This window comes from Chiloscyllium plagiosum, chromosome 12 (genome assembly GCF_004010195.1).
Source record: "Chiloscyllium plagiosum isolate BGI_BamShark_2017 chromosome 12, ASM401019v2, whole genome shotgun sequence".
NCBI classification, from domain to species: Eukaryota; Metazoa; Chordata; class Chondrichthyes; order Orectolobiformes; family Hemiscylliidae; genus Chiloscyllium; species Chiloscyllium plagiosum.
Genome location: NC_057721.1, coordinates 16,420,389 through 16,447,621, shown reverse-complemented (window position 1 = coordinate 16,447,621; position 27,233 = coordinate 16,420,389). Strand labels below are relative to the sequence as shown.

The following is a 27,233-nucleotide window of genomic DNA, read 5'->3' as shown; positions in this document are numbered from 1 at the left end:
TCCTGCCCTCACTAGCTTGTAGCACTGGGAGTAATCCAGATATTACTACCCTTGAGGACCTCCTTTTTAAATTTTTGCCTAACTCTCTGTAATCTCCCTTCAGAATCTCAATCTTTTCCCTTCCTATGTCGTTGGTTCCAATGTGGACAATAACCTCCTGCTGACCCCTCTCCTCCGTGAGAATATTCTGCACCCTCTCTGAGATCCTGGCACCAGGGAAACAACACACCATTCTGCTTTTTCTCTGCTGGCCACAGAAACGTCCGTCTGTACCTCGGACTACAGAATCCCCTGACACAATTGATCTCTTGGAAGCCGTCATACCCCTCGTTGCATTAGAGCCAGTCTCAATACCAGAAACTTGTCTTGATAACTCATGAATTAGATTTCTTTCCTGTACCTTTTTTTTATAACTAACAAATGAATGTGTTCAAAGAAAAGGAGCTGAAATCACATTTTTAAAAATAAGCTTGTGATTATTTTCCTGAGTTGCTCACAGCAGTGTCCTGAAGATTAATGTTCAATTCCTGGAGTGTTGACAACACTTGTCTACTCAGTCTCTTTGCGGATAAAATGATATGGAGGATTAACAGAGAGAGACAATAGGGATTATTTTTCAGAAGCAAGACAAGATGTAGAAAGAATTCATGGAAAGAAAATTTGATCCTCATTGATCATGTCAGTAAAAAAGAACTTGATATATATTTTGATTTGTACAGAAGATTACAGATGTGAAGATACTGTACATAAATATTAAATTATATTTTAAAATATTTCTCCCTCAGTTGTCCCTGAAATCCCATATGAAAAAGGGCCTGTGATTTTGGGTGGAGGCAGAAAAGAGATTGAGAAAATCCTAGCAAATAGAAATAATGGGAGAAAGAGTGAAGTGATAAAGAACACCATTCCTCAACCTGTAGCCACGCCCCATCCCCAGGAGCGACTCCAGCCATTCGACTATGAGGATGGTATTTATATTGGGAACCATGATGAGAATGAACCTGATCTGGGTTACGAGAGCACAGCAGAGGAGATTGAGAACTACATTGACTCAGAGGAGCTGAATCCCAGGGGAGATGTATTTGGTAAGTCAAACTTCTTCAACATAGCAATCAAGATGATGTTTCAGCTTAACAGCATAAAGATAAATATGAAACATCTGTTGTAGTATTGCTCATGAACTTTGGGAGTATTTATTACCATGAAAGATCGCAGATTATAGCTCTGCAGAGATAGCATTTGAAAAGAGATTTTCATTTTTACTTAACATATTCCACTCAGTGTTAATTAAGCAAGATCATACAAATGCTCATTCTTTCACACATTACAGATTTAAAAGTAAAAGTTTAAATTTGGGAAAATTGCAACCGTTAATCAAGACAATAACAAATAATAATGCACTTGTGCGATCCTAATGTGAAATAGTAGCTTCTGGATGATGTTATTTGGTAAAATTTAAGTCACTTCTCCAATCATAAACTTGAGACTATGCTTGTTAAACTGAACAGAATACAGTGTAATAAGTGGATTAATGCAAGATATAAATGATCATAATATTTGTTCAAATTCCTGATAACTGGAGAATTATAGACTCTTTTCATTCATTCTGCAAAACAGCTCATATCCACACAGGTAATGTGTTGTTATGAAATTTCAGGAATTATCATTATGCTGATGACAGCTACAACATACTGGTGAATATCTTTCTGTTTTTCATGAAAAAGACAAAAAATGTATGAATTAATATGTGAAACAAGGAAGTAAATGTAACAAAAAATATTGTTCAAATTAGTATCACAGAATATTTAATATAATAATGTATTTAATTATTCCATAATGGAGCAAAGGGTTTTTCATGAACACGTTAAAGATATGCATTATCAATAACATATGGTGTTTTTCAACCCACACAATGTAACTTTGTTTTCGTACAATGAGTCTGATTAGAGGTAGCCCCTTCTTCAGCAAGAGGGTGTGTGAAGCATATGGCTTCTATTCTCAACCAATACAGTCTCCTTCCTTCTGGTAACATTTATTTTTATTTACTCTTGCTTGGATGAGAACATTGCAAACAGTCCATTAACTCAAAATGACCTGCTAAGTGTCCATTCACCTCATGATCCCAAATAAAGAATAGATCATGCTTTTTGGGGGTCATTAATGCCAGGGTTGGTGGAGACTCTGATGTTTGGAGTGGAACCACTGGGGGAACTTGCGGAAAACCCTGGTGTGCTGACAAAATGTGCTCAGTGTGGCCTCAATATTACAAACACAATCTTTCATCAAAAACATAAATAGAAAACCACATGGAAGCACTCTCGATCAAAGCACTGGTACCTCCTGGATTATGTCATTGTTCAAGTCAAGGCTCTAAGTGATGGCTGTTTCAGTCAATCCATGCAAGGGACTGGCATCTGCTTGGCAGAACATTGACTTGTTCAGTCAGTGATGAACATCCACCTAACACCAAGACATTGCAAGATCCAAATGTCCAAGAGGAAGGAGGTCAATGTCTCAGCCCTAAAGCACATCGGTCAAACAAAGAAATTCCAAAAGCAGCTCATAACCACCTTTGCAAACAATCACACACCCAACTCCATTTCGGAACTGTGGGCCCAAGTAAAGTCAGCTGTACTGGCCAACTTTCTCCAGACCATTGGGTTTGAATATCATCATCATCAGAATTGGCTCAACCAAAACAATGCAGAAATATGCAAACTCCTGGAACATACACCGGCAGCCCCCATTGCCTGGCAGAACAAACCAAGGTCTCAAAACAAAATGCAGCACTCCAACAGCTCAAGACTGACACCCAAAGACAAATCTGGAATGTAAAAGTCAGGTTCTGGGAAGAGAAAGTCCAAGCAAACCCAACAGTATGATGACTGTCAGGTGAAGTTGCTTTTGACGCCACTGGAACAATCTACGCACCAAGTCAAACAGTCAAAATCTCCTTTGTTCTCAGAATGATGAAAGCTGACTTTACTTTTCTTAAGAATGACATTGCCATCTATAACGCTGGAAAGAACATTTCCAACAAATTCTCAGCTGTGAATCCACTGTGACAACTGATATTCTCCAGGTTACCAGGTTACTCCCTTGCCCCCAAACAACTCCTCTCCCCGATCCCGAACCCTAAATAGAATCCATGACTGATGCACTACAGATGATATAGCAGCAACAAACATCCCTCATAGTATTCCAGATAATGTCATGAAAGTTGGTGGACTTTGGCTCACATCAAGACTCTTAACTTTTTAAATGTACAGAATAAATGCAAAGGAATTACTCACCCCCTCCTCCTCCCTCCCCCCGCCCCCAGCTTCAGGAATGAGACAATTGCAACTATCTTCCAGAAGGATAAATGCAGTCAAAACTATATAGGTATTTCCTTCTTGAAGAAGGTTTCCTGAAGAAGGGCTTATGCCCGAAATGTAGATTCTCTTGTTCCCTGGATGCTGCCTGACCTGCTGCGCTTTTCCAGCAACACATTTCCAGCTATTTCCTTCTTGACCATAGCAGGGGAAATCCTAATACAAATTCACTGAATAATCTACTTCCTGGTACTGCAAAATCCAGTCAGACATCGTGTGGCCTCAGGTCTCCCAGAGGAACATCTAACATTTGCTGCCAGACAAGTCCAAGAAATATGTTGAGAACAACGCGAGGAATTCTTCATTACATATTTTGTCCTGATGTGATTCAGTAAATCAAGAGGCTCGAAGGATGATGTCTAACAAGGATGTCGAAGCAACTCCTTTCCAGTCCTGTAGCTGCTTCATGATGATGTGAGGCAGCTGTCTCGAGTGGAAGAGTTTTGTTTTGTTTACATTCATTTTTGCCAGATGTACCGGCCAATTACAAAAATTGCTTCTCTTAACTACTCCAAACACCAAACTCCTACTCTCCCTTTACATTGGTGTCCTTTCTTTCACCTCTCGATTGTCTAGAACTTCCAGTAGCTGTCATCTTCCCTCCTGTTCATTGGCATGGCTATCCATTCAATTGACTGCCAACCAGGAAATTGATCCAAAAGATGATGATGCCGTTCCTACAATCAAGTTTTTCTGGACCTCCACACCTCTAGCCTTGCTGGGTTCTTTGGTCATTTTAACCACTTCCAAATTCTCCCTCCCTATTGGCCCAACATTAGAGTTCAGAGCAATGTCAGTGACCTGAATCATTGACTGACTGTGCATCTGACTGCACAGGGGTCATAATTGTCATCCACTTGGGGTACTGGACATTAGATTTCTTGAGATTTTTCAGCCAGGCTGGTTCAGATTCTTTGCTCTAAGCCAAATAAAAATCTGATTAGTTTCTAATGAGAACCGTCTAATGAGAGTCTTTTCGTGTCTTGGAAACAACAATATGTTCAGGACCAAACTGATCAATTAATGCACATAACAGATAAAATGAGAGCTTAAGTAACTAAATCAAGTGACCAGCCACCACTTTCTCAACAGGTTATTAGTAGAGATTGACAATGAGTACCATTGACACAGATCCCAGAAACAACAATGTAAAAACAGACAGATCAAAAGACAAGTATAATACAGATTGTAGTGAGTGTTACAATGACTTATGTTATTTTTAAATAAGGCCCTGTTACAGTTACACTATCCAACAACTCGGAGAGAAGCTGAAGTTATTTACAGTTCAAAGGTGTGATGGGGTGGTGCACATTAAAACCATGCAATAAACAAAGTTCAGGGATCTGCTCCTGATTTTCTTATATTATGAAGCTAGGAAATTCAAAAACAAATTTCATCCTCCCATTTACTTCATCCAACCCTGGTTATGGTCCCAGATTATGGTCAGCATGGACTGGTTTCTGTGCTGCATGACTCTACGACTTTATGACTAAGTTGTCTGGATGATTTGCCAGCTCTTCATTCAGCCCTGGAGTCATAAAGTCATAGAGTCATGTAGCACAGAAACCAGTCCATGGTGACTATAATCCCAAACTAAACCAGTCCCACCTGTCTGTGCTGGCCCATATCCCTCCAAACATTCCGTTTTCATGTATATATTCAAATGACTTTGAATGAGTTATAACTCTACCTGCATTCACCACCCCCTCTGTAAGTTCATTCCACACATGAACCAACCTCTGTGTAAAAAGGCTTCCCCTTATGTCTTTTTGTTTTTGCATCTTTCTCCTCTCACCTTAAAAATATGTCCCCAGTCCTAAAATCACCAACTCTAGGGAACAGACACCTGCCATTGACCTTATCTGTACTCCTCAGAATTTTATAAACCTCCAATAAAGGTCACCCATCAACCTCTGACATTCCAATGAAAAAAGTCCCAGCCTATCCAGCCTGTCCTTATAACTCAAACCCTCCATTCCCAGCAACAACCTAGTAAATCTATTCTCCAGCTTAATAATATCCCTAATAGGATGACCAGAACTGGATACAGTACTCCAGAAGAGGCCTCACCAAATTTCCATTTCGAGTTCCTTCTGACCATGTAGACTCGAAAGCTACAAGTAAACCATTTCCACCAACCAATATCCCAAAGCCCTTACAGGCAATTACTGTAATTTAATGTTAACTATCATAAATGGCCTCCTTTCATTCGTTATCCAGGCAATCAACCCCTTATACTTTACCTTAAAGATATTTCTGCTGATCCTTAAGGGTCCTCAACACAGTCTGCAGAAGGCCACTGTTCCTTATGGATCAGTGGTGCTGGAAGAGCACAGCAATTCAGGCAGCATCAGAAGCTTTTCGGATGCTGTCTGAATTGCTGTGCTCTTCCAGCACCACTGATCCAGAATCTGGTTTCCAGCATCTGCAGTCATTGTTTTTACCTCGTTTTTACCTCACTGTTCCTTATGGGTCACTGGAAGGATATTCATGGCTGGTGGTATCATAGAGTAATACAGCATGGAAATAGATCCTTTGGTCCAACCAGTCCATACTGAACATAATCACAAACTAAACCAATCCCACCTGCCTGCCCCTGGCCCATATCCCTCCAAATCTTTCCTACTCATGTACCTATCCAAATGTTGTTTTAAGTGTTGTAATTGTACCCACATCCACCACTTCCTCAGGAAGTTCATTCCACATGTGGACCACCCTCTGTATAAAAAAATTGACTCATGTCTTTTTAAATCTCTCTCCTCTCACCTCAAAAAGGTGCTCCCTAGCCTTGAAATTCCCCATCCTACTGAAAAGACAACTACCATTAACTCTATCTATATCTCTCATTATTTTATAAACTTCTATCAGGTCACCTCTCGACCTCCTATGCTCCAGTGAAAAGAATACCTATCTGGAGCTTGATCCTGTGAAGGTTCAGCTGAACCCACATCCTGTTCCTGTTAGTATTTTCTGTCCAGTCCAGCCTGGGGATGTTTCTAAGAACAGAAGAAAAGTACATATTTTCTGATATCACTAGGTCTTTGAGCGATGCAACAGAAAAGTGTTTGCAACAAGCAAATTTTCCATAATAGATTAGCGTACAATGAAAGTATGCAATTCAACCTTACTTACAGAACAATGTCATCACATTTAGTGGAGTTGGGAAAAGGTAGAGAAAATGGACTGGATGCGTAAGCAGCTCATGGAGTTAAAATGGAAAGGTTTCAAGCTGACAATGCTGCAGAAATAGGCACCCATCAAAACAGGGTCTTACAAAAATTGAGGAAAAACAAGCACCAACTCATGGATTTCTTTATTAGTTTTAGTTGATAAACTATACCCTAGAAGTTTGAAATATGACTTGTGTGGAACTTTGAAAAACTGTCAATAAAGTGAGAGGAACTGGTAAATGGAAAGATGGGAGCAAGCCCACAATTCTGTTAAGGCTGCAAGGCAATTAGCTTTGGTACACCAATTGCAGTGTTGACTTCCAGTTCTGGATGTTGCTGCTGTGCATGGATTTCAGAGACTTGTGCCACAGGAAAGAAGATGAGAAGTAATGCCAGTGAAGACAGCTTGCTTGGATAAACTAGAGACAACTTTCATTTGGATCTGCTACTACATTCCCTCTCCTAGCAGTTCTTAATACCATCAAATGGATGTCAACTGTTATATTTTCCAGTCATGGTGTGCTTATATGGAAAATATAATTCATACAGTCTCAGTGTCTTGAGTAGCAAATATGTATTTTAGAATATCCAAATGTTGTAGTCAATGGGCTTCATAAGGTTTTCCATCCTTTCAAAAATATTCTGAGACACCATTTCAGGGAGATGGGTTGAATGCTCCCTCAGAAAAAAATGGCATCAAAATATCTAATGTGCATCTTGTGAAAATAGCTGTGTTTCTCATTGTTGGAACCAAATTATTTATGTTGTGATTCCACCAAAAGAAAATAAACTCCATTTCTCAATACTTTTAAATAAACAGATCTAAAGTACTGCTTTGAATGTATCACAGGTTCTCCATTTAAAATGTGAGTGAGCATTCCACCCTTTGGCTTCACATTCCCATTACCATCATTAGGCCTGCAGCTAATAGCCTGTTTTTACCTTGACTAGTCTCTCAACACTTTCCATAAAATAAATTACTGTGAGGTGCCATCACTGTTGTTGTGTAGACAAGTGCTGCTGCATCTTACAAGTACCAATTAGATTAGTTAAATTGTTTTAGGTGATTCTTCTTTAAAAGGTGCCAAGGAATCCTGCACGTAAAGAGGTAGACAGAGCTCTGGTTTACTTACTTGAACGACAAGAATGCAACACTCCAGTTAAATTCCTGCTTCAACTGGATTCTGCCCTCAAATCTGACTGTGGGGCTGAAAGCACAACCTTTCAGAGATGCAAGGACTATCAATCAAGCAGCGTGTGTGGTAACATCACTGCAATGCGTTTCTCTCTACCTGAGGTGAACCAGTTGCAGGACCACTACAGTTATACTTTAGGATAAAATTAATAACGTGTTAGGTAAAAACAATGACTGCAGATGCTGGAAACCAGATTCTGGATTAGAGTGGTGCTGGAAAAGCACTGCAGTTCAGGCAGCATCCGAGGAGCAGGAAAATCGACGTTTCAGGCAAAAGCCCTTCACCAGGATGCTGCCTGAACTGCTGTGCTTTTCCAGCACCACTCTAATCCAGAATCTGGTTTCCAGCATCGGCAGTCATTGTTTTTACCTAGTTGATTTTAACCCTATTGCAAATCCTCTTGCAAGGATGCCTGCCTTGAAGAAGTTTTCCTCCTCTCTCTCCAAGAATCTCAGGGAGTCCCTCTCCCACTGCAACTCCCAGGTCATTTCCTTTGCCCTGAAGCTCTTCAACCATGTCGTGACACAAACTCGCTACCACAGCCACATTTGCTTCCTCAGTGCCTGCCTCCGTAACCAACTCATTCCACACGGACTTCAGACCACCTTTAAACCAGCAGAGTTCGGATCCGAACAGGACAAACAGTACAGACTACAGATTCAAAAACACCAGTGGGCGGCACGGTGGCACAGTGGTTAGCACTGCTGCCTCACAGCGCCAGAGACCCGGGTTCAATTCCCGCCTCAGGCGACTGACTGTGTGGAGTTTGCACATTCTCCCCGTGTCTGCGTGGGTTTCCTCCGGGTGCTCCGGTTTCCTCCCACAGTCCAAAGATGTGCAGGTTAGGTGAATTGGCCATGCTAAATTGTCCGTAGTGTTAGGTAAGGGGTAAATGTAGGGGTATGGGTGGGTTGCGCTTCGGCGGGTCAGTGTGGACTTGTTGGGCCGAAGGGCCTGTTTCCACACTGTAAAGTAATCTAATCTAAAGTAATCTAATCTGTAAAATAATCTAAGCTAACCAGCAACGGTTCTCCATCAAGATCCTCCGCTCCACGGTTGCAGCCATGCGCCGGCACCTAACCTCTCTACAGTCAGCCCTTCCTCAGCTGAAGGCCACACTCTCTCAGAATTGCAAAGGACCCCTCCTTTACTATATCCTCTTAACAAAGTGTTAGCCAGAAATTATAATCAGGTTGCATACGATAAAGTTTTTTTTGAAGAACAACAGGGGAATTGTTACTCAGATATTTTTAATCAAACTGTTCAACATATTATGATGCAAGTTTGGGGGAAAGTGGGATTTGAACCTAATCCTTCTGGTCCAGCAGTGGGGAGAGTACCACAACACCACAGGAGGCATTAATACAGCACAATCTACAATGAAGTCAGACGTCTTACCATTAGGTAACACAATTACTGCAGAAGGAAGATTGTTTTTATAATTAACCGGTGCAGAAATGCTATGATGCACATTTGGCACAGGTAGGACCTAAATCTGCTAGCACAGAGGTAGAGACACTACCGCTGCATCACAAGTCTCTTAGTTTTCATCTGTTTCCTGGCCAATATTTTATTCCTTAACCATAATCATTAAATATTTATCCCTTAGCCAAAATCTTTAAACGAGATTACCTTGTCAGTATCTTGTTGCTGTTAATGTGGCCTTGCTACGCACAAGTTGCCTGCCATGTTTCGTTCAAGTAGAAAAGCAACATTATAACCAATAAAGCAATCCTTAAGTAAAGTAGTCAAATACAGGGGGTCAGCTCAGTTGGCTAGATGGCTGTTTTGCAATGGTGATTGATGCGAACAGCTTGGATTCAATTCCTGCACCAAAGTGAGGATTACCATGGAGGATTCTCTTTCTCAACCTCTCCTCTTGCCTGAGGCATAGTGATCCTCAAGTTAAACTCCATATCAGTCATCTCTGTCTCTAATGAGAGAGCAGCCCTATGGTCCTCTGGTGACTTTGCCATTCTAGACTGGGATGTCCTGAAAAATACTGTACAAATTCAAGCCTTTTCTTCCTAAATTGTGGTTCTGACTCTATTAATTGCCAGACTGTAAAGTGGACTAATTTATGACATCAAGGCTTGACAGGTTTCCATTTCAACTAGAGATCACCTTGAAAGCACCATCTGGTGAAAATAAACTCTTTTCAAAAGACTTCATTGGATATCGCTTGTTGAAAAATGTCCAGTTTGAAACTTAAGTCACCAAGAAACTTGTGAAAATGAATTATGTCACCAATTAAACATTGGAAATGTTATCTTTATTAAATGAAATTATTTTGGAGCCTGGAATTTCCCTTTCACATAAGAGAAACAGTCCTTGCTGGCAGCTGTTTTGTAGCTAGAGGAGATATTCAGACTAAGAATTAAACACAGGATTTCATGACAGAGAACATGTTTCGCAAGATCATTACTGGCGTGTTTGAAGTAAAGAAGCAGTAACTCAAAAGATTGCCCTGGGGTATGATCTTTATCATAGTTATTTTCAACAATAGGCTAAACTCTAGATTCTTCCAAAACAAGAGGCTACAGGCCTGGGAATTCCATAACTGGTTATGTGCATTTCTAGTGAAGCAGGCAAATACTCTGAAAGGGATTACCCAGGAAGCGATCATCCTCCCAGGAGACCTTAGCCATACATTCTAATAACCTCCGAGAACAGTTGGCACATAAACCCACGCATACGGCCAGTTCCTCATTTCAAACAAAAGCAGGAACATGATGAACCTATGCAGAAACCATTTGTTTCCCACATTTCTTCTGAACGGGGATCAAGCATACACAAGTTGGTACACTTTTGCCCTATGTTTACAAGGCAACATCGAGGCACAACTGGTAGACGTGGACAAGTAATAATTTGGAAAGGGCTTCTTTTCACCCAGTAAAAATAAATCTTGTGAAGTTGTGGATGATGATATCGCAGAGCCCTGAACTCGGGCACAGGAATTATGTCCGATGAACCTGTACCCATTCAGGATATTGCATGCAGATATAAACCTCCTGTTAGCTGATCATTACAATGATTGCTGTGTGATGTTAATGGCTGCCTGCCTCAGCAGGGCACTTGAACTTTAGCCTGCACTACCCTATGTTAGTGCTGTGGCGGATCAATAGGAAGTCTCTTATGCTTGCTCAAGTGCAGCGAACATGGGGAGTTCTGTTGTGCCCTACCAGTAGCTGACATAGAAAAGAAAACGGGCATCCCTGAAGTCTTTTCTTCACTATTGCACTGGAGCTTTGGGTGGAGAAAGAAGAATGGAGGGAAGAATTGTCCTGCAACTACAGGAGGCCAAATGAGTAGGCAGAGAAACAAATAGCCAAAGTAAACGCCAGGAATTTAGCCTGAAGGATTTTGATACAGTTTCATGTATCTTCAATTGGGTACCCACTTGTCCAGTCCTATACCAAACAGCCTGGTTTTTAGCTGGTCTGGCCAATGTGGTCTCTCATCTGAGCCCCCCATAAAAGAAATGGTTCTGATTGGGCCTCTCTCTGCTGTTTTCAACAGTGAGGAAGCCATCTTGCCTTCCTTTTTCAGGCCACTACTTACCATAGCAATCAAGCCCTGACAATAATGATTCCTTTTTAATCTTGGGGTGGGGGGGGGCGGGGGAGGAGAATAGATGTTTTGGGCATAAGCCCTTCATCAGGAATTGAAGAGCTCATGCCCAAAATGTTGATTTTCCTGCTCCTCAGATGTTGCCTGACTTGCTGTGTTTTCCAGCACCATTTTCTCGACCCTCATCACCAGCAACTGCAGTCCTCACTTTCTGCCAGGGTTTAAGGGTGGCATGGTGGCTCAGTGGTTAGCACTGCTGCCTCACAGCAAGAGGTTCAATTCCAGCCTCAGGCAACTGTCTGTGTGGAGTTTGCACATTCTCCTTGTGTCTGCATGGGTTTCCTCTGAGTGCTCCAGTTTCCTCCCACAGTCCAAAGATGTGCAGGTCAGGTAAATTGGCCATGGTAAATTGCCCACAGTGTTAGGTGTGTTAGTCAGAGGGGAATGGGTCTGGGTGGGTTACTCTTCGGATGGTTGGTGTGGACGTGTTGGGTAGAAGGGCATATTTCCACACTGTAGAGAATCCAATCCTCCTTTAAATTTAGCCCAGTCTGGGATTTAAGTTCAGTTCTTTTTAGATTCAAGAATACAAATGTAGCCTAAAAAAAATTATCATGAATATGTTAGAAGGTGACAAAACCACAAATCATTTTCTTTTTGGGAAGGAAATCTGATGGTCTTACTTGTAATCTCGTCCATATGCAACTCCAATTTCATATCAAGTTCACTGATGCTTAACGAGCCTTCCACATCCATCAAAGTTTTACCTGCACATCCACTAATATCATTTATTGTATCCATTGCTCCAGATGCGGTCTCCTCTACATTGGGGAGACTGGGCGCCTCCTAGTAGAACGCTTTAGGGAACATCTCCGGGACACCCGCACCAATCAAACAAACCGCCCAGGGGCCCAACATTTCAACTCCCCCTCCCACTCTGCCGAGGACATGGAGGTCCTGGGCCTCCTTCACCGCCGCTCCCTCACCACCAGACGCCTGGAGGAAGAATGCCTCATCTTCCGCCTCGGAACACTTCAACCCCAAGGCATCAATGTGGACTTCAACAGCTTCCTCATTTCCCCTTCCACCACCCTGATGAAGGGCTTTTGCCCGAAACATCGATTTTGCTGCTCGTTGGATGCTGCCTGAATTGCTGTGCTCTTCCAGCATCACTGATCCAGAATCTGGTTTCCAGCATCTGCAGTCATTGTTTTTACCTCATTTTTACCTCTGAAGTGGTCCAGCAAGGCATTGCTTCAGTGATTTTTCGTTTCGAGTCATGTAATCTAAGTTCACTCACTGAACTCAGACTCAAGGCTGCTCCCCTAAACCAACCTGCACCTCTGCCTTTGGAGCTGCAAAGGTATATCACATAACAAGCCCGAAAATGCTTTACACGTCATCCTTTGGAGTATTCTTGAGGGTTGAGTGTTCCTTGTCCTCAGAAGTGAACAATATCCGTTTTGTTTGAAGTCGTCCGGGTTGCATCATGTTTGCGTCATTCGGACTTTATTGCTAAATTAAATTTTCAGATCCCACGCTAATCACCATGTTGTGCACAATGCTATCCATATCTTAATGTGGTCTACTGTGTGCAAGAATAGTCACCTTGCTGTCTAGTGAGAAGAGTCTTGCAGCATAAATAAAATATGGTTAAATGCTTCCCTAAAACGCTTTACTGGTTTTACAAATAGGCTCTACATTACAACAGAGAATGTTGGAAGGACCTACCTTAGATCTGTCTCCTGGGAGATTCTACTTCTCTCTGCCACTAGATCCTCATGATAACATCACAGTGGATGGTGTTTCTTGCACTCAATTCAAATAAAACTCCTTGCACAGGATAAAGAAGGCAAGCCTCTATTTCCTGAAAGACCTAAGTGTATCAGTTAGGAACTTTAAACAACAGCGCCACAGTCACCGTTTACTGATTCCAGCATATTATTTCCAGATTTTTAACAATTAAATTCAAAAGTTTAAAACCATCGCTTCAATTTTTGCTTTCTGAATTATTACTGTAAACATTTGAGTTGCATGTCCATCAGTTACGTGTCTTACAACACCATTTGTTTAATCCAGTTGAGTTCATGACTCAGCAGCATCAATGTTTTTCTTTGACTGTATTCCCCTGGAGAAAGGACCTGTCATTGATTCAGGGTTGCTCTATGGTTGAGCTGAACATGTGAGCGTTTGTCAGCGTCAGCTAAACCCCATCACATAGCTCTGTATAATATCTGCCATTAATTTAGTGGGAATTCAGTTTAAGTTATGCTCACTAGATTTAGAATATGTCACAAGGCTTCATGGGGTATTTTCTTCTGTTTTCTAATTATTTCAGTTCCCAGGCGGAATGAAGCTGCAGTGTTTAGACCTGTTCTGAGCAAGAAAGAAATCACTGTACAAGAACCACAAATTGACGGTAAGTTTGTGACGTTGCATCTCTAAAAGTGGACAATTCCAGTGCTACAACTTGCAGTCAGTGTACTGTCACCACAGGTTTGGAGGGGGTCCTTGCCTGAACATCTCAACTGCAATAGATAGAGATAATAGGGAAGGTGATGGCCGAGTGGTAATATCACTGGATTGTTAATCCAGAGTCACAGGTAACGTTCTGGGAACTGAATTCTGCCATAGCAGGTGGTGGAATGGAATTCAATAAATATCTGAAAGTAAGAATCCAATGATGACCATGAATCCATTGTGGATTGCCCTTTAGGGAATAAACTGCCATCGTTACCTGGTCTGGCCCACATGTGACCCCAGACCCAAATCAAAGTGGTTGACTCTTAACTGCCCTCTGGGCAATTAGGGATGGACAATAAATGCTGCCTAGCCAGTGATGCCCTCATCCCGTGAATGAATAAAGGAAAAAAAGCTGAGGTGAGCCATCCACTTGCTCAATATACAGCACTAGCCTCCCAATTGAAAGTGGAAGTAATTTTAGTTTGTCGGCAAAAGACCTGGGCTTCCAGTAGACTTCATTGAACTCAGGCAAGTGCCACCTGAGTTGGCAGCGAAGTTAGAGCACAAGACCATCTGACAGAGGAAGAAAAGTTAGGCCATTCAGCCCATCAAGTCTGTTCCACCATTTAGTCATGGCTGGTAAGTTCCTCAACCCTATTCTCTTGCCTTCTCTCCATAACCCTTGATTCCCTTGACAATGAAGAACCTATCTACCTCAGTCTTACATATACTCAATACCCTGGTCTCCAAAGCCTTCTGTGGCAGTGAATTCCATAGATTCATCACTCTCTGGCTAAAGAGGTTTCTCCTTATCTCCGTTCTAAAAGGTCTTCCCTTTACTCTAAGGCTGTGCCCTTAGGTCAGAGTCTTTCCTAACAATGGAAACATCTTCCCAACATCCACTCTGCCCAGGCTAATCTGTATTCTGTAAGTTTCAACCAGATCCCCCTTCATCCTTCTAAACTTCGAGTATGAACCCAGAGTCCTCAAATATTCCTCATCGGTTCAGCATTTCCTTCCTGAGACCATTCTCATGAACCTCCTCTGAACACACTCCAGGGTGAGTACAACATTCCTGGGATATGGGGCCCAATACTGCGCACAATACTCCCAATGTGCTCTGACCAGAGCATATTAAAGGCATGGAGCAGGAGGATGGCCAAGTGGCCAAGCCCAGGTTGGCAACACAGCCCAGATTATTTTGTGGGGTGCTGAGTGGAAAGGTTGTCCATCGACGCTTGAGAAGACTAACTAAAATGTTAAGTTTCAGGATCTCTTTTTATAACAATGAAACACCAGAAAGTGCTCCAAATACTTCGGTCCTAAAATGGTATTCAGGGTCCTGTCTCCACCACACATCTCTGAATTATATACTGGAAGGTGGATCAAACAGGCAGACACTTCAACTATCCCTTGAAAAATGCCAGGTGAACCTGCGAGGGTATTGTGAGGAAAGTCTGCTAGCCCCATTTTACAGCCAAATAACACAAATTCACCAAGTTTAAAAAAAAATCTCACAGTTAAAAAGAAAATCGCACAAAAGAGGTTTGCCAAGTAATTTATTCAGTTCAGTGTGTTTCCTTGAAACACATCAGTGCTGTAGAGTGAGAGGTGGTGCCATGATGGTATTTCTACTGGGCAAATAATCCAGAGGGCAATGTCATGCTCTGGTGACATGGGATCAAATATCACCACCATGGCAAATGTGGAATTTAAATTATTATTTTTTTTTAAATCAGGAAATTGAAAGCAAGTCTCAGTAATGACAACATTACTAAGGGAGTGGGAAACACAAAATCACAAACAAATTCCTTGTGACAAATCAGATTTGTAGAATGCAGTCTTTAAACTACCTTTGTACTTGCCAAGTAGGTTCAAGACAAGCTAGGGATCCTATGCAGCTATCCCACCACTAAATATAAGCCTGTGTTGCATTTATGCAGAGACACAAACAATGACCATTTGGATACAGAACTGGCTCAAAGGTAGAAGACCACCAAAGGGTGGAGGGTTGTTTTTCAGACTGGGGGCCTGTGACCAGTGGAGTGCCACAAGGATTGGTGCTGGGTCCTCTACTTTTTGTCATTTACATAAATGATTTGGATGTGAGCATAAGAGGTACAGTTAGTAAGTTTGCAGATGACACCAAAATTGGAGGTGTAGTGGACAGCGAAGAGGGTTACCTCAGATTACAACAGGATCTTGACCAGATGGGCCAATGGGCTGAGAAGTGGCAGATAAATGTGAGGTGCTGCATTTTGGGAAAGCAAATCTTAGCAGGACTTATACACTTAATGGTAGGGTCTTAGGGAGTGTTGCTGAACAAAAAGACCTTGGAATGCAGATTCATTGCTCCTTGAAAGTGGAGTCGCAGGTAGATAGGATAGTGAAGAAGGCGTTTGGCATGCTTTCCTTTATTGATCAGGGTATTGAGTACAGGAATTGGAAGGTCATGTTGCAGCTGTACAGGACATTGGTTAGGCCACTGTTGGAATATTGCTTGCAATTCTGGTCTCCTTCCTATCGGAAAGATGTTGTGAAACTTGAAAGGGTTCAGAAAAGATTTACAAGGATGTTGCCAGGGTTGGACAATCTGAGCTATATGGAGAGGCTGAACAGGCTGGGGCTGTTTTCCCTGGAACATCAAAGGCTAAGGGGTGACCTTATAGAAGTTTACAAAATTATGAGGGGTATGGATAGGGTAAATAGGCAAAGTCTTTTCCCTGGGGTTGGGGAGTCCAGAACTAGAGGGCATAGGTTTAGGGTGAGAGGGGAAAGATATAAAAGAGACCAATGGGGCAACTTTTTCACACAGAGGGTGGTATGTGTATAGAATGAGCTGCCAGAGGAAGTGCTGGTACAATTGCAATATTTAAGAGGCATTTGGATGGGGTATATGAATAGGAAGGGTTTGGAGGGATATGGGCCGGGTGCTGGCAGGTGGGACTAGATTGAGTTGGGATATCTGGTCGGCATGGACAAGTTGGACCGAAGGGTCTGTTTCCATGCTGTACATCCCTATGACTCTATATTTACCACGAATGGTCCTCATTGGACAATAACTAGAGCACTAATCAACTTAAATCCAGTAAATAAGGCATTACTGCTTGACCCTAGGGATTTTCAATCACCAAATAAAAAACCATATTAATCTATCATTGATTGTTACAATATGCCATTTGGTTCACTCATGTTCTTGAGGGAAGAAAATCTGCCATCCTTTCTGCTGTGTAAGAGTCTCAAGAACCTGGTGCAACTTTACGGTGGTGTTATGGAGCCGTGCATCACTGAGTGTAAATAGCATAGTATGGGTGGAGTTCGAACACTTAAGACTCTGGAAGACGCATGTGAACAGACAAAGAATATAGATTAATCTTTGCCTAACGTAGCAACAAGTCAGAACCTAGTATATCTGTGATTATCATACACAGTATTAATGTATAATAAATATTGTTACTTACTTTGATGCCTACTCCTTGACCAGTCTGACTTGAATCCAACCTTACAGTCTGGTATCACATCACATAATAAAAAAAAACTTAACTGATCTTGGACACATGAATCCAGATCCAAAGCAATACCCTTTCCACTCAGTTTGAGAGGCAATGAAGGACAGGCAGCAAATGCTGTAGTCAGCATGCCCACATCCCATAAAAGAAAATAATGCATTGGAAAACCAGGCATGGCTCCTCTGGCTCAATTTCCCCTCCATTTATCGGACATTTAGAGTGATAGAGTCATGCAGATGTACAGCAGGGAAACTCAAACTCGTCCATGCTGACCAGATATCCTAAATTAATCTATTCCCATTTGTCAACATTTGACCCATATCCCTCTAAACCCTTCCTATTTATAAACCCATCCAGATACCTTTTAAATGTTGCAATTGTACCAGCCTCCACCACTTCCTCTGGCAGCTCATTCCATACACGCACCACACATTGTGTGAAACAGTTGCCACTTAGGTCCCCTTTAAATCTTTCCCCTCTCACCTTAAACCGATTCCCTCTAGTTTTGGACTCTCTCACCCCCAGGGAAATGACCTTGTCTATTTACCCTATCCATGCCCCTCATGATTTTATAAACCACTACAAAGGTCACCCTTCAGCCTCCGATGCTTCAGTGAAAACAGCCCAGCCTATTCAGCATCTCCCTATAACTCAAACCTCTCCCTATTGCTCAAACATCCTTCCGTAACTTCTTTTAAATGCACATCTGCATGTTTTCCGTAAATCAACTTCTTCTGTGTGGGCCCTAAAAAGGAGAGAAAGTAAGTATAACATGGTAGCCTATTAATCTGACTCATTGGGTTATGAACAAATGACTCAAGACTAGCAGGAAGTGTGCCTATGCCAATGAAATCTAGTACTGTACATGCTAAGATATCTGGAAGAAGTGGTATTGGTTTTGTCCAACAAAGGTGAAGGTTTATAATGCAAGGCCCCACCAAGATTTAACAAAGAAGGCGGGTTAAATTAAGAATTAGCAATTTCATGGTGCAAGGCTGGCTACCCAAAATGGCTGACAAATTCGTTTCCCGTTATGTATCCTGCGCACTTTTCCTTTTTTATTCCGAACTTAATTATGGCCCCTTAATTCTTAAAGTCTGGAAGATCGTTGGAAGAAAGAAATGAAGGATGGTCTTGGAGAAGATCTAAATTAGAGAAGGAGATTCCAATGATAAGCTTTCACTTCCACGCAGTGGAGGAGAGAATAGGAGGAGCCAACAGGCTGAGGTACCTGGAATTCAGAGGAAATGCAATCAGGAAAGTTCAGATGGTGGAAAAGGCTGCCATGAAAATTTGACAAAATAGAAAAGGATCATAAGTGTTATCTGGTGGTGTACTCACCATGAGCATTGCCTGGCAGCAATAATAGGAGGAACCTTTCTGAAAGTAAACAGAGCACAACTTCAGGGGTGAAAAAGGATGGCACGGGCTGTCTGCAATGGTGGGAGAATTTTTAAGTCTCTTCACTAATCTTTATCAAAGATTTCCATTGTTGAGGACTTTAAAATAAATTAATTTCTCAGCGGTATTGATTTAATAACAAAGCTTCTGTGATTTATTTTAGACTTTTCTGTGGACTGCAGCTTTAATCAGGGAGTTTGTGAATGGATGCAGGACACAGAGGATAACTTTGACTGGGAAGTCGCTGATCGGCCTAATGGTAATTACTGTTTCAATTAAGGTACATCTTCCTGGAAAGAACTATTTTTTAAGCAAAAGTATCACTTTTTTGGCATCATTTAGCTAGGCATTTATTGGAGGCTGAGGGGTGACCTTATCGAGGTTTATAAAGTCTTGAGGGACACAGATAGGGTAAGTAGACAAAGTCTTTCGCCTGAGTTGGGGGAGTCCAGAACTAGAGGGCATAGGTTTGGGGTGAGTGGGGCAAGATTTAAAAAGGACCTAAGGACCAATGTTTTCACACAGAGGGTGGTGTGTGTATGGAATGAGCTGCCAGAGAAAGTGATGGAGATAGTCATTATGTGACACAAATGTTAATTGGCACTTATCAATCCAGCCTGAATGTTGGCCTGGTTTTGCTGCATTTGATCATGGACTACTTCAGTATCTGAGGATTGGTGAATGGTGCTGAATGTATTGCTGTCATCAGCAAACATCTCCACTTCTGACCTTATGTTGGAGGGAAACTCATTGATGAAGGAACTGCAGAATGGCTGGACCTAGGACACAATTCTGAAAAACGCCTGCAGAGTTGTCCTAGAGCTGAGATGACTGACCTCCAAGAAACCCAACATTTTCCTTTGTACTGGGTATGGCTCCAACCAGTGGAGAGTTTTTCTCCCCCCACCCCCAACTCTAGTTTTGCTCACATACTATGCTCAATCAAACTTGATGTCATGTAAAGTCACCCTTATTTCCAAACTTGAGTTCAGGCTTCTCACCCATATTTGAAGCAAGGTTGTACTGAGGTCAGGAGCTGAGTGAACCTGGCAGAAACCAATCTGTGCATCAGTGAGCATGTTATTGTTAAGTAGATGTCATTTGATAGCACAATTAACAACACCCTTCATCATTTTGCTAATGATTGAGAGTAGATACATAGGTGATAATTTGCAAGGCTAGATTTGTTGTGCGTTTTATTGGTGGTACAATCCTGGGGAATTTTCCACATTGCTGAGTAGATGCCAGAATTATTTCATGCTGTCACATGTTGCTTTCAACTTTGTAGGCATCCTGAATTCAAAGCTTCAACTTTTAACTATGCTTCAATTACTGCATTAAAGAATAGTTTTTCTTTGAAAAACTGCAGCTAATCTGAATTGATTTCTCTCATTAACCATTATTACCTTCCATTCACAAGGCATTGGACACTATATGGCAGTCCCAGCACTTGTCGGTCTGAAAAATGAGGTCGGTCACTTGAAGCTACTCATTGGTGATTTGACTCCAAAAACAGAAACTTGCTTGTCATTTAAGTATCGGCTTGTTGGAGAAAGGGTTGGAAAATTGCGGATATTTTCTAGTATTGAGGATTCTGCAATCTGGGAGAAGACTAGAAATAAAGAGGAAGGCTGGAAGGTTGGACGCATCACACTATCAGCTAAAAACAGCTCTGAAACCCAGAGAAATGTAAGTCAGTGAACTATTCACCATGATTATTGAGTCAAGGTATAGTTTTTGACTGATAGGGAAAGGGAATGGGTTCTTGTTGTTTTGGGAGCTTCATATTACACACAATGTGGAAGATAGAAGCTGTAATCTCAACAATAAAAAAGTCTTAAACTGTTGGGACTAAACACTTATGCAACTCAAATAAATCATTTAGAAATTAAGCAAAATGTGACTAGAATACACGTGCTGTAAAACTAATGTACCATAAGTTGTGATGCTCCAATTCTTTTGTGTAACACAACACCTTTTTAAAAAAAAATCATACAGCATGGAAACAGACCCTTCAGTCTAACCAGTCCATGCCGACTGTAATCCCAAACTAAACCAGTCCCACCTGCCTGTGCTTGACCTCCAAACCTTTCTTATTCACACATATATTCAAATGTCTTTTGAACATTGTAACTGTACCCACATCCACCACTTCCTCTGGAAATTCATTCCACACATGAACCATCCTCCATGTAAAATAAGTTGACCCACCTGTCTTTTGTATGTCTTCTCCTCTCACCTTAAAAATACACCTCCGAGAACTAACATTGAAATGCAAGTCCTTTGGTCTCCCTTGGTGAAATGAATCATAAAGGCCAGTAATGATTATAAGAAAGCTTTTGAGTATGACTTCATCCAAACCTGCTAGGTTTGTAGGAAATGAGTGGCTTTACTAAGTCCACATGGTCAAACATGTGTGAAATAATGAAAACCTCTTATCGTTCAATAGTTGAGAACTTGCTAATCAAAAGGATAGGAACAGACTGTTTTGAAATATGATCTGATGCTGTTAGTGCATCTAACATTATGGAGAGGACAAGCATTCCTCTTTTCTTCAGAGGGCATATTTCAGCTCCCAAACCTGCATCATTAACTATAAAAAACCAGTTCAAAAACTGGATTTTAAAAGCTTGTGTGTAATGTCCAGAGAAACAGTTATTTATTTGTGATGGAAATTTAATTTTATGTTCGGAGATCACACAGGTCACCAAACATTGGCAAGATCATAAATTGCAAAATGCAATTTGCCCAGTGACAAAAGAAATTTGACAGAAAAAGTGAGGCAAGATAATGCTAATAAACAAGCAGAAAATCTGAAACAATGCTCAAACAATGCTCAAATAGATTTACTTTAATTTGGATGTCAATAAAACTGAACAGAAGGTCTAAACGATGCAGATCAGAATCCCTCAGAGGGATCCGGGGGAAAACAAATACATTAGACCATACAACAGGGTTTGATTTTTAAACATGTTGCAAATGTAGTTTCCCAAAGATTGCATTTGTTAAAAGAAAAATTTTTGTCAGACGTGTTTTTTTGTGTGTGAACCTATTGTAAAGCTGTCCAGTAGCCACACTTCCATCTGTGCAGGATGCAATCAAGGGGATCACGTAAAACATGGGGCAAGGAAGGTGTTTGAGTTCCCTCTAGCTTCCTTGAAAGAACAGTGCTAAAAATAAAATGTTCAAACTTGCATACTTGGCCCTCCTGTGCCTGCAATTCAGCTCCCAGACAGTCACAATTTCCCCACTTAGGCCTGTCCATTCTGTTGAGAAGCACTGAGGTTGTGTCAAGTGAAACAATATGCAAAAAAGCACCAGGTATCTCCAGAAGGGCAAGCAGAAAGATGAAAGCTGAAGGGTAGGTTGCATTAATTGATAAGTCATCACATAAAACAAAATGCAGCCCATCCAGCAACAGGGGAAACAATATTTTACTTGCAAGAAGCGACAATACAATTTGAATTCAAGTATTTAGTTAGGAAAAACTCAAACAAGCCCATAAAATCATGGAGATGATTCCAATAAAAAGGTACTGGACAATGATTCTCACAAATCGAGGGTGAGTATTAGACAGATGGCAGGTGAAGATTGGGACATCTACATCTCACAGCAGGTTTTCAACATGAAGCCTAAGGGACAAAAATGCTTTGTAACTATTGTAATGAAGACAGAAGGGCAGCATCAAATGAATGTGAAATATCAAATAAACACTGGTGCTTCCTGAAACATTATGAGTATCATAAACCCGATTACAACAGAAGGCAATCCAAAGGTTTGAAACCCTTGAAGGTAGAGAGTTCTGTGATGGAGAGCTGCTCACTCCAAGAGTCGGCCCAATGCAATGGCAAGGATGAAGATGCAGATTTCAAGATCTTAGGCATGTTGCTAAAGCTATTCATCTTAGCAGAAGCAAGTGGAAAGAAAGCTTGGACTAACGACCTTAAAAGTTCAGAAGAGATTCACAATATTTCATTGGACACATTGACGGATAGCAGACAAAAACAAAGTGTTGAAACAGAAAAGGGTCAACAAAGGAAATAATGCCTTGCTGGAAACAGTTAATGCAACTGAAGGAAAAGACATTTCTAAGGCAATAGTATAAACCAGAGACAGCTGAGAAAATTTCTAAACCGAACCAAAGAGCACATCATACCAAACAGCAGAGTCTGGAGACAAAGCATATAATCCACAAATGTGCCATCTCAAATCTCAGTATGATTAGATTAGATTCCCTACAGCATGGAAACAGGCCTTTCGGCCCAACACATCACACTGACTGTCCGAAGAGTAACCCACCCAGTCCCATTTCCCTCTGACTAATGCACCTAACACTACGGGCAATTTAGCATGGCCAATTCACCTGACCCGCACATTTTTGGACTGTGGGAGGAAACTAGAACACCCAGAGGAAACCCAAGCAGACACAGGGAGAATGTGCAAAGTCCACATAGACAGCCACCCAAGGCTGGAATTAAACCTGGGATCCTTGTGCCAACCACTGAGCCATCGTGCCAGCCTATGCCTGTGACCTTTTTTCAAAACAAATTGTCCAATTAATCACACTCTCTCTGTCTTTATTGCCCTGAGAGTTTCAAAAAGGCTTCTTTTGTGTGTGCATCAATATCAGAGATGGATAATTTTAAAAATTTGATGAACATTTTCAAAAGATACATATTTATTTAAAAATTGATGTCAAACGGCCAAAGTGAGGTAAATGTTTATAATTGATCATTCGTAATAAATCATAAAATACAAAATGATAGAATAGAGTAAACTAGTTTACTCACCATCAAATTAGGGTCTTATCAGGGTTCACAGTTTTAACAGTCATTAAAATTTGTTCATGATGAGTTATAACAGATGTCTTAAATAATGTCTTAAAATTAAAACCATGATCTGCCTTCATACTCCAAAATACCACCAAATGTTCTTCTTGTTGATTTACATTTATGTACGGCCATCATAGTAGCACGCAGCCAAAATAGTCCACACAGATTAAAAGCTCAATATTCACTTTCAAACAGCAAGAACTTTATGAACAGTCAAACTAATAACATAATTGCTCAGAAGCTCTCTTCTTTTACCTCAAAGTAATCATTACTTTTGTGGAATTTATTGTGAAGCAAAGAAAATGGACATGCATTTGGTATTTTCTGCAGCGTGAATTCTTTTCTTGAATACATACCTGACAAAAAAAAACATGTGCTTGTTCAGTAACACATTATAAGCAACATGTACTAAAAACCAGAATAGAATCATGCTTCCAGCTTAGCAACTCTTTTTCAACACTGGAATTACACTGTATCCTAATTATAATCAGGCTGAAGTTCTTCTTTTTAAAAAGTCACTAATTTGGGGACTCGGCCATGCACACAGCCCAGGACCAGATCAGCTCCAGTTGATGAATGGAAGGGATACTTCTGGATCACAAGAAATGATGTAAAAGAACATTTATCTTTTTCCTCTGGAAGGACCCTCTTCGGAGGGTCAGTGCAGACTCAATGGGCCGAATGGCCTCTTTCCGTACTGTAAGGATTTTATGACTCTATATTTAGGAACCAGATGCTCCTGTGAATTCCACAGTTCTAGCACGTCCTTCATTTATTATTAAATTTAAGTCTCAGTACTGATATTTCCATTAGGCTCCTACTTTGGCATGATAATTAAGCTGCTATCTGTCTTTTTTGGGGGGTTTGTCTTTGGCCTGATTTTGTTTGTGCTGCTCTTTGGAGCTATTTTATCTCCTATGTCCTCTCCCAGCCAGCTATTAAAAAATATATATAAATTGTACAGAAATATGGCACATTAAACCTCTACGAGCTGCAGAAAAATAAACATTTTCAAGTCTAAGTTAAAAATCACACAATACCAGCTTATAGTCCAACAGGTTTATTTGGAAGCACTAGCTTTCAGAGTGCTGCTCCTTCATCAGGTGGTTGTGGAGAATAAGATTGTAAAACACAGAGTTTATCGCAAAAGTTTACTATGATGCAACTGAGATGATATATTGAAAAAGACCTGGAAAAGGACCTCCAAATCACATCTTCAACTCTAATTCCTCCAGATTTTAGTTATATCACCAATAAGTAGTCATTGTACCAATCTGAAATGCAGAAGCGTTGACAAAGACCAACAAAACAAAACATTATGTTACTCATTCTTGGGAAGTTACAATCCCGGTCATGCCCAACATTTATTGCCGACTTAGTTGGTCTATGAAAATAATGATGGGCCTTTTTTACAAACCACCGCAAGTCCATGTTTGTAGCAATCTGTTACAAATAAATGATTTGCTAAGTCACATCTGAAAGGTCCTTAGTGCACCTATTGCATGTTTATGACATGCTCCTGATCATAATGCATGTGTCTTTTATTGATTTTTTTTACAAATGGAATTCAAATTCTGAACATCTCTGGATAACAAATCCAGTAATACAACCAGACAACTACCCCAGAAAACTGTTCTGGGATATATTTCGCACATGGAAATTGCTAGAGTGCCTATGTAACTGTAATACTGCACACAGAGCTGCATGAAACAAGAAACCAGGGAAGATAATTAAGCCCCCCCGGATAGGCAATATCAAGATTCGCTGTCGCAAAGCCAACTGAAGTGAATGGGGTTAATCCAGAGCTAACAGCAATGGAGCAAATTCTATCAGCACCATAGTTGCTACTGAGCCGACAGAGGGGGATTTAATATTAATCATTGGAACAATATAACCACTATGCGAGCTGCTAGTTATTAGTGTGCGCCTTTGGTGGTACAGCATTCCATTTCCAAAAACAAAGTTATATAATGGAAGTCATTTGTTATCAACACTTATGTATGCATTTGAATTTGTTTCTGCTTTCTGTATTATTTTGTAGATCATTTTTGAAGCACAGCGAGGAAAAGGCAGACTTGGAGAGATTGGATTGGATAATGTTATCCTGAACTCTGGATCTTGCCAAGAGGAGATCTCAGAGAACGCTAATTGAGAGACATAGGTGAAATTTCAAACTCCTGAATTCTTTGGTCTGCAAACACATGTGAACATAAAACTTACTTCAGACCAAAATGCTCTCCAGCATAAAGAAATGTGACAGTTTTCCCACAGCGAAGAAGTATTTTTATTCTGATGCCTACATAATTTTGCAGAATTTTTACACTCTTGGTTTTTATATTAACTGCTATGAGTATCCTATTGCAAGTTTCTTCTCTGTATAATTGTAATTCTGTTGTATCAGTGCAACAAAGATTCTGTATGTGTGTCAGGTATACACTTTCCCAATGATCTTTAAAACTAACTACCCAATTATCAGTTCGTTTACTTGACCTATTGAATATCCAGTTCATCAAATGTTTTTTTTCCGGTCAGGGGCCATCGACATGACAACAGTATTTTGTCCAATCCCATATTATATGCTCACCAAGTAGTGTGATTAAGCACAAGGTTTTTGTAAATGTAAATGTTTTAAAAAGTACTCTATGATATTTGGAAAAAAGAACAATGCAATTTGTAAACATGGCACAGCCTTTACCTTAAGAATTTGAGGTAATTTCCTGTAGATTAAGGAATTATGTTTACTGGATCCTTCCTTATAACACCTGGGGAAAGTTACTTTAATGGATTCCACAGACAGGAAAGCTGGGGGGAGTGTTGGGGTTAGAGTTTGACAAAAATTGTTTGTGTTGGATCTGGACCATCTCCCCACTTTGAATATACCCCAGGATTAGGAGGGTTCAACAAATGGGAGGAGCTTGGTTATTATCTGCAGTAGGTGCAGGTCCAGCATATCATTTACATTGGAAAATCCAAGTCATCTTGCACCAAACCTCCTCCTGTCATGACTAATGGATGCCCATTTCTTGTATTACCCCAAGAAGGTGGAGATGCCCATTGTGTATGAGATCTCTCAGGTCAGAGAGAATCTGAAATCCTTTGGCAGAAGGGTGAAGGTGGCCCAAATATTCAGATTCAGCTTTTATATCTGGTATCCACAAAACCTTTGGGACTCATGGCCTTTCTCCTAGTGCTCTCCACTGTCAGGCAGTAGGCTCCTCAAGACTGGTACACAATGGGAACAGCTAGTTGGGGAAAAAAAATCAGGGCTAATGTTTCTCATGGTGCTAAAATACTAGTTCTTTAACAAATAAAGGTGTGAATTTAAAATGATGCCTAAATGACTCTGTGACTTGATCTACAACTTGTGTTCTGTACCAGTGATGAATTTTGATATAGATATTTTGTATTTTTTGTGTATTTGTACAACGTTTTGCAATAAAATTTCTTGTCAGACAAATGCTCTTTTCTGGACCCAATTAGATCACGATTTTTATTAGCCAGGCATATTTCATTTAGCATGGGATGACACAGAGGCTCAATGGTTACCACTGCTGCCTCACAGCGCCAGGGACCTGGGTTTGATTCCAGCCTTGGGCGACTGCCTGTGTGGAGTTTGCACGTTCTCCCTGTATCTGCATGGGTTTCCTCCCACAATCCAAAGATGTACAGGTCAGGTGAATTGGCCATACTAAATTACCCATAGTGTTAGGTGCATTAG

The 27,233-nt window shown here is 40.9% G+C and overlaps 1 protein-coding gene across 1 annotated transcript in view; it reads left to right on the top strand.

Annotated features, from left to right (window-relative positions):
- egfl6 (EGF-like-domain, multiple 6) overlaps positions 1-26,954 on the top strand; it is an 84,389-nt gene extending 57,435 nt beyond the window's left edge. The window contains exons 9-13 of the mRNA XM_043700595.1: positions 786-1,085; positions 13,649-13,729; positions 18,847-18,942; positions 20,104-20,372; positions 25,557-26,954. Coding sequence (XP_043556530.1) covers positions 786-1,085; positions 13,649-13,729; positions 18,847-18,942; positions 20,104-20,372; positions 25,557-25,667 — 857 coding nt within the window. The 3' untranslated portion in view covers positions 25,668-26,954. The remainder of the gene's footprint in view (positions 1-785; positions 1,086-13,648; positions 13,730-18,846; positions 18,943-20,103; positions 20,373-25,556) is intronic.
- Positions 26,955-27,233: the final 279 nt, after the last annotated feature.